The 8,864-nt window shown below is 36.5% G+C and overlaps 1 protein-coding gene across 1 annotated transcript; it reads right to left on the bottom strand.

The window, feature by feature from the left end:
* Positions 1–5,113: 5,113 nt before the first annotated feature.
* On the bottom strand, positions 5,114–7,956 carry LOC129264275 (zinc transporter ZIP1-like). Its single transcript, XM_054902124.2, has one exon. The coding sequence runs from the start codon at positions 7,172–7,174 to the stop codon at positions 6,149–6,151; it is 1,026 nt and encodes a 341-aa protein (XP_054758099.2). The 5' UTR covers positions 7,175–7,956; the 3' UTR covers positions 5,114–6,148.
* Positions 7,957–8,864: the final 908 nt, after the last annotated feature.

Genomic DNA, 8,864 nt, shown 5'->3' on the forward strand with positions numbered 1-8,864 from the left:
TGTGTGTGTGTGTGTATTATCAATCAGATATGATTATTTACGTCTGGGACCGATCTTTAACGTCGCCATCCGAAAGACGTGACCAGGGCTCGAACCTCGAACCTCTGCATCAATAATACCTTGATCCCCACATAGCTTGGATTACAGGCACACCTGTTTTTGCTATGAAGATAGCAGTCACAACTTTTTTTATCATTAATTTCGGTGCTTACATTTGTTCACCCATTATGTCACATGTGTCTAGCGTCAATTATCCAATGATGACTCTATTAGTGATGAAGACTGTGAATCGGGAGGACTGAACACATAAACGCCATATTGTGATTGATGGCAAAATACACAATTGATTCACTTGTTTCTAATTGTACGTCAAGGTTGTTGAAAATTTTGTGGAAAATTGAAAAAAAGATGAAATAAAAATATGCTGGTATGATTTGTTTACCATATCAGGGGGCCGTTCCATAAAGCTGTTCGTAAGTTAAGAGCGACTTAAAGAGCGACTGGTGAACATTTCTTACGCGCTTAACCATCGTCAATGAATATACCATTTCCCCCCGCATTTTCCACAAGACAGGAAAACCAGTCGTTCTTAAAGTCGCTCTTAACTTACGAACAGCTTTATGAAACACCCATCTGACAGCGTACAGTTTAGATAACTGTCCTATAGTAAGTGTGTGGGCTGCAAAATATAAAGAGGGAAGCGACAAGTTTTACCTAGTACTGCATCTTTCCTACTGGAAAGAACACAGTGTCTCACGTTATGTCTACAGTGTGGATAAGTGTGAACTAGTGTGTCATCATTCACAGTGTGGAGCCTAATGTGAAATAACCTTTACAATACTCAATTTATAGCTTTTCTTCACAATGTTAAATTTGCGCAATTTGCACATTGTCTCACATTGAGTTTACGTAACATTGATTTTGTGTGAGATTGAGTTTGGGTGACATTGAGTTTGTGTGCTGTTGGATTTGGTCAACATTGAGTTTGTGTGACATTGAGTTTGTGTGACATTTGATTTGGGTGACACTGAGTTTGTGTGACATTGAGTTTGTGTGACATTGAGTGTGTGTGACATTGAGTTTGTGTGACATTGGGTTTGTGTGACATTGAGTTTGGGTGACATTGAGTTTGTGTGACATTGAGTTTGTGTGACATTGAGTTGTGTGACATTGGGTTTGGGTGACATTGAGTTTGTGTGACATTGAGTTTGGGTGACATTGAGTTTGTGTGACAATGGGTTTGGGTGACATTGAGTTTGTGTGATATTGAGTTTGGGTGACATTGAGTTTGTGTGACATTGAGTTTGGGTGGTCCTTTTCAGGACCAACAATTGCCCACAAAGGCTGCATAGACCGTGAAACCCACATTTTCTTCGCTATTCAGAAGTTACAACATTGTGTGACACTTCAGTCTTTCCAACAGGATCGCTCTTCGTTCGTTTCTTTTTTTTTGTTGGTGTAAGGTTGATGTAAGCGAAAGCATCATAATTGATATATTTCAAAGCGATGGTATATTTTTCAGGAATAAAAGAGGAAATATTATTCCGAAAAAATTTCTTCCTAAGAAAACATACAATTATATATTGATGGAATTCGGAGGGCATTTGGTATTTATATAACTCAAATTAAATAATAGTATTCTCTTTTGGTGTATGTTCTTTTTACAAAAAAAAATGGGCTGAAAAATATCCCAAAATGCACCTCCTGCTATTTGTAACCAGGAATAAATTATAATTACCATTACAGTTTATACTACGTTTTGTATACACCACCAGCAATAATTACATCATCCCTTTAGCAGATTATATTTAGAAGATTGAATTTTCCATTATAAGCACAGGAGCACAGAAACGGCGCAATATATTAAGTAGTAACGATAATGATATGGCCTTGCAGAAAAGCAGCATCGATATTTTTACGTGTAATAACCACGATGAATGAAGTGCATTTATTATCATTATAATTACCATATTTACGTACCCTGCAATTTCATGAACTGTCCGGTTTTTAACATTTTACTTTTTTTTCAATTTTAGTCTTTTGTTTGAACATTTTTTTTTGTATAAGTCTATCAAAGGAGAATGAAACCCTTGAAACCAGCTGAATCCATATCAAAGAGAAAAATCAACGAAACATATTGTTGAAAGTTTGAGGAAGATTGAATGAATAATAAGAAAGTTATGAGCATTTGAATATTGAGATCACTAATGCCATGTAGTTCCTCCCATTGGCAATGCGACCAAGATATGTGATGTCACACACGTACAACTCCCTCATTACTTTAGTACTTATTTCACTTATATTCTCACTTTTATAGAGTCTATCACAAGGTGAGGTGTTCTCTTTATGAGAGGACAAGTACAGAGGTTTCACAACATTATATCATTGATTAATCGTATGTCATATGATTAGAATGAGCAAAAAGAGATGTTTTGGGGTATATTTTCAGTGTCCAAAAGGGGATAGTTGTTCATCTGTGACATCATAGCACTGATAGATCTTGGTCGCATTGCCAATGGGAGGATCTCCATAGCATTAGTGATCTCGACATTCAAATGCTCATAACTCTTCTATTGCTAGTCCTATTTTACTCAAACTTTTGTTGATCTTATTCTTTGATTTTTCTGCTTTTACAAAAGCTAACTTGCTCCAAGAGTTTCATTCTCCTTTAACTATTGCTCATCGCGTTTGGTTGCTTCGTAATAAAAGTGGAAATAAGAACAAATTGAAATAAATCCGTCTGGCACTCGGACTCGGCGTGCTTGAAAAGGCTTTGAACTGAGGCCACTGCACTTTTGCGTCTTATCTTTTATTTTCAATGCCATTCGACAAAGTGACACAAAGTCCAACAGGTAGAAAAACAAACATTACACATGCTCAGTATCATAAGGAATTATTACAACATGATTAAACATGTTAAAGCTTTATCAATAGATTGATCGAACAGTAATTGATCATGAAAGCAAGCCGTGAGAGATAATTTTATTTACATAACTGAAATATTTTTCAGGGTTATGGGACTCTAATTATATATAAGCGAAATTTATTCGCAATCATTGAGGATTGAATATTAAAGTTGATTTCAAGCTGTCAAAGACATTTGATATTGTTTTGCCATTTTTAAAAGTTTGACGAATAGCCATTAAAGAATAGAAAGATGTATTATTTATTTGAATTCATGAAATCTGTTGTCCATAATTATAGCATAATATGATTGCCTAGATTTCCATTTGTTTTAAAGGTTCATGACGACTGAAACTGTGTTCTTATAGAATAAGGATATGAATAGATATATCTGATGATATAACAAATAATACATTAATACATTTTCTGGAATTTATATATCACATGACACTACAGTGCGTATAAAAAAAACGGGACAGATTTGAAAAGTCTATAACATTTTTGTTTCAAATTATGATGTCTATATTTTGGTATTAATAGGTGTCCTAAGGTCTTATCTTTCAAATGTCTGGGGTTAAAAAGGAGGCTTGCGCCAAAATGGCATAAAATTATAAATATGATTAGACTTCTTGCTAATTAGCAGACTTCCTCTTAACCTTTTCATTATCTTTGCCATAATTTTCAAATGATGCGGTCAAAATTTATTTTCAGATCTATTTATTTGCTTGAATTGTTATGTTGTTTATTTTTAATATGCTCTCTGTTAGCTTTGCATATTCCTTCTTCAAGCTAAAACAATTTTGTTTCAACCGAAGTATGGGAGAGCGTGGATTTTTTTTCAAATCCTTTCATTGTGTGCTACAAAGGTTATGGTGCCTTTTGAACAGTGCCACACATATTGGTGGGGGCTCGGGATGCCCCCTCCCCCTCAATTAAAAAAAATAATGACCAAGAAAAAAAAGTGGACAGGAAATAAAAGGAAAGATAGAAAGTAAAATATGATATTATTTTCTGAATATCATGTCAAAATCTATCACAAAATTTGATATTGTAATAAAAAAGTGGGAATATTTGCGTGCTCACTTCGCTCGCTCACAACTTTTTAATACATTTTACCCGATCTGCCATATCTAACTCCTTCAAAATTGACTCAATACACCATTGTCATTGAAAGACATGAATCCCTTCCTGTTTGTCCTGTTAAGCATATGATTAAACTTGGTCAAGGAATCAATGACCCCTTGAAAAATAGATGCATGTCTTTTAAAGGTACATAACATAATTTGTTTCACATAATAAAAGGATTTGAATAATCACAAGTTTTCCCACTTAATAATGCAAATCTTTTTGCTTGGGTTGACAAAAAATCTTCTTTTCTCAGTTACTTATGAAGGAAAATTAAAAGGTAAAAGAAGTTTAAATGAAAAAACAAAATGATTCAAGTAAATAAATAAATTTGTGAATAAACTTTGACAGCATAATTCGAAAATTGTGGCACAGATAATGAAAAGGTCAAGAGGTAGTCTCCTGATTAGCGAGTAGTCTGATCATCATATTACTCATATTCTGCAATTCTGGCGCAAGCCTCTTTTTAAACCCCCAACAAAAACGTCCCGTGTTCGCTCAAGAATGAACAAAATTTATTTTTTTAATTGCATTTCAAAGATAAGACCTCAGAGCACCTATTAACACCAAAATATAGACATCATAATTTGAAACAAAAATTTAATAGACTATTCAAATCTGTCCCGTTTTTTTATACGCACTGTATAGGTGGGCTGCTTGTATGTTCCCTCATAAAGTTAAAACTTTAAAAAAAATCCATAAATCCGTTAACATGTGCGATGGATTTTCGCCACATCTTTAGCAAAATCTTTTTTATATAGTTTTATTGGATTTTATCAAAATTATCAACATCGATCTGAGTGAACTTCATTTCCCATTTAAAGTTACATTATCAATATTCACCCCCCCCCCCCCCCGGTATTATAGGCTACGACATCCATGATGGCCTCTTTCAAATATGTGAAATACAAATGTAATTACATCAGCATTGCAATGCAGGGTCAAATCTTACTTTTCAAAATAATTTTTGTTCTAGACATGTTCACTTCTTCAACTTAATCTGTAATTCAATTTTTCATTGTTTAACTTCATCATGTATGTTTTATTATGAATTGTAAAAGAAAACAAAAGCGGAGAAAATAAATTCAAATCAAATGAAATCATTTTTATTCATATAATATAAAATCAATATGATATAATTTAATATGACCTGCGCTATGTACAGATGTATTTATGTTCGTTTCCGAGTTTCCGCCACCTCAACGCATGACGGATTCAAGAACACATTAAATGTATTGAAAATGTCCGTCAAATGACGAAGAACGACTCGGAGGTCTTTGTCGAAAATTCGTGAACCGGAACAGAATTTTTGTCCTACGTTTCGGAGCTGACGAAAAATTGCAGATATGTCGTTTGTCCAGAGTCAAGGATGAAACTGCTTTTCTATGTTCTTGAATCCGTTGTGTGATGTGGAGCGAAAATTCCTAAATTGATGATGATACTCATAACATTCGATTTCCATGTGTTTATCCGTATTGCTAGGATGTTCTCGGGATATTTTTTGCCTTCAGTGTTTTTTTTTTTTTAGGTTTGCATTTTAATTTAGAAGAACAAAATTTGATTTAACCCGGTTAAGCATAACAATTTTAAACCTGGAATGATACAGGCAATTCACTTTTGGTGAAATAGAAATCAAGAAATATTCATGTAATCATTTTATTCAAGTTCCTAAATACGTCATTGGAATAATTACTTGATATTAATTTCTTAGAGGAAACGTATATTTGATATGAAATGCACGCAACAATAACTATATAATCTTCTTTAAAAAAAATACACTTTACATCATTTGTACAGGCTTTACTTGGATAGTCAGAATGGTTAATTCTCTTAATCGAGTCCCGTTTATTTCAAGATTATCAATTTGATCTATATTGCTATTATTTGTATCATCAATGAATCGTATAATTTGTATACATTGAATAAAAATGAAACGAAATCAAACATTTTTTACATATCTTAACACGATATGCCAATAATGTAACGTAATACAAAATCATATTTGATAAAGTTTACTTTTATGCCAATTCGTTCGTAGGGGTAAAGTGATGTATTAGATATATCAAATTGAATACTAAATAGTGATATATTAAATATATTACGCTAGACAGCAATATTATCAAATCTGTGTCAATCCACACATGAGTCCAAATCCTGCCAGAAGACATAAGTATTTCAGAAGCCTATCATTTTTCCCTGCAAGTTCCACCGGGAGAAGTTCCACAAACGTCACAAACATGAATGTCCCGGTGGCCAAACCCTGGAGAATTCCATTGACCAGTAGAGCATCAGCGTTGACCGACGGATCAGCGAGTGGAATGCCGATAGCGATCCCGAGTGGAGAAGCAAGAGAAAAGATCACGAGACTGCTCCACTTGAGAACAGTCCTCCCGGGTAACTGGGCGAACCGAAGCAGGACAGTGAAACTCTCGATGCCTTTATGTATGGAGATGGCAATCAGTAAGTCTACCGTGTCACTTTTATCAAGCTGAAGGCCGAGAGCTAGTCCTTCGAAGATACTGTGTAAGGTAAGTGAGACAAGGAGGATGATAGCTCGGAAAGAAGAGATTGGTTGGAGGTCGTCAAGGCCTTGTCGAATCGTAATCGAGGATGTGACGGAAGCTGCTTCTGAGGCTTCGCTCTTGCAATCCGAAGGTGATCGTTGACGGAGCGTCCCGTAGTCGCTGTGAACACCAGTGTCCGAATCGCTGGCCGTAGACTTCACCAAGTTAGTTCGGTCAATCGAGGTGTTGTCAGAGTCAGATGCCTCTGAACGCTCAAGACACAACATCATCACCTGCTCCACGAAGACAACAAGCAGGAAGCCCATACCAGCGGTGAATCCCGCCCAGTCGAAACCATGGCTATGTCCATGTCCCCCTTCATCGTGGTCATGATCATGATGAGTAATGTTCAGCGACGTGTCGAAGATTATTCGAACCTCTGGGAGCAGATGAACAAGAGCGATGCTCAGGAATATTCCCGCTGCGGCAGAGTTCAGGAGACTAACAACACGTCTTGTAATGGCGCTTCCAGCCACCCCGTGCGAATGGGATCCGATACATAACAGGGGTATCAATCCTCCTACAAATGACAAGGCAAATAGCAATCCAATGCCAAGACCTTTCAAAGCAACGGTTTCCATCCTAATCCTATTTTATATAATATTGCTCAGTTTCTAATAGAATTATTTCCAGGACCTCGCCAGGTTACACTTTAGGGGGCTTCAGCTTCTAGCAATCATATACACTGCATTGTCCTACACGAAGCGTTAGGTCCAGAGCGAGTGGAACCTCGTTACGGTTAAAGTTGACGCTTGTGAGCTCGACGAGAGAATATTCCAAAGAATGAAATAATACTGTAGTTCTTATTTTATAATACAGCTATGCTCCAGGGCCATGGTCGATTTCCAGATTGCGGGTCGATATACGCAACACAACACAGTTTAGCCGTGTGATTTTACAACATGTGGTAATTTTTTGTTGTTCTCGAATCTAGTAGACAGAGAGCAGGCAGAAATAATAGGAAAAGCACTAGAGCATGTTTGTCGGATCCCAAACACGAATGTTGGTAACTCGGCTTTGAAGGCATAAGCATGATAAGTGTACCAAAGGTATTAAACTACAACATGTACAATAGCTTTTAACAATATAGCAACGTAGGCCTAGTCTGCAGACTCAGACCCTGACGGTTTCCACTGTAGGGCCTTCAGTATACACAAGTCATCGTAGGCTGCGTATATATTCAGACGCCATAAATCGAGTTAAGGGTTTGCACAATAGACTAACGTAGGCCTATAGGTTCCCTTCGATATCATGAGAGTGAAATGATTGATAGGTCAGTGAACAAATACACATGACGGTGTGACCAAAGTCCACTTAATGTACAAAAGGTTTTGCCGTCCCATCCAGGGACATGTACGACGCATTGTTTGTTTTTCATCATAGGACACAATACAGGGAACGGGGTCTGGTAGTGCATTCTGTTTAAAGTAACGTGTGCAAAAACGTGAATGGGCATTAAGTTATATGCATGTAGGTCTATTTGTCGCATGTTCATCCATTCTTCTTTGGGTGACTAGCCCCGCATCTGGTTAGTAATTTCAAATATGTTTACATTAATCTGATTTCCACCTTTTCACTCTTTCTCTTTTTTTTTCTTTCCTGTATGATTAAGTCGACAATTTACTATTTTTTTTCATTTCCAATTAGGGAATACACACTTTACAAGCATTGTTTTTAAGGGACCCCCCCCCCCCCCATTTCCAATTATGCTCAATTTTATATTGTCTTTTTTATGAGGTAAGAACGTTAATCTGTAAAATTTTATCCGATTTATATTACTTTGTATTATGTTTTACTTTGAATGGAAATGAAAGAATTGAATTGAATTCCATTTTGGGCCGACCCCCCTCCCCCCCCCCCCCCCCCCGAAAAAAATCCCCATGTTTCCATGCCCTGTGATTGTGAGTTGGGATATCAGGGCTGTTGACAGGGAGGGTGTAAGGAAAGAAATTTAAAGTAGAAAACTCCTTCATTCTCTCTATTATGAGACATCTGTTTTCTTTATATGAAATGTTATTCTTAAATTTCACCTTAAAAAGTGATGACTTATTTCGGAAAAAGATAGACTGCTTTTCAATGAGGATAGCAATGTTTGAAAGTTGCAAAACATATTTTGCATGTGTGAAGTGGGCTTTGTTGTTCGCGCGGTTGAATAATTGTATGCTCGTGGAGATACGATTTCTAGTGCGGTGGTTGCATGGGTGTCGATCACGGGGGGATGGGGGGGATATATCCCCCCCAATATTTCAAGTGGGGGGGATGGCCTGTATT

The sequence above is a fragment of the Lytechinus pictus genome, chromosome 7 (genome assembly GCF_037042905.1).
Source record: "Lytechinus pictus isolate F3 Inbred chromosome 7, Lp3.0, whole genome shotgun sequence".
NCBI classification, from domain to species: domain Eukaryota; kingdom Metazoa; phylum Echinodermata; class Echinoidea; order Temnopleuroida; family Toxopneustidae; genus Lytechinus; species Lytechinus pictus.

Excerpts from the sequence above, each read along its gene's own strand:
- LOC129264275 (XM_054902124.2), bottom strand. The coding sequence starts at position 7,174 with ATGGAAACCGTTGCTTTGAAAGGTCTTGGCATTGGATTGCTATTTGCC.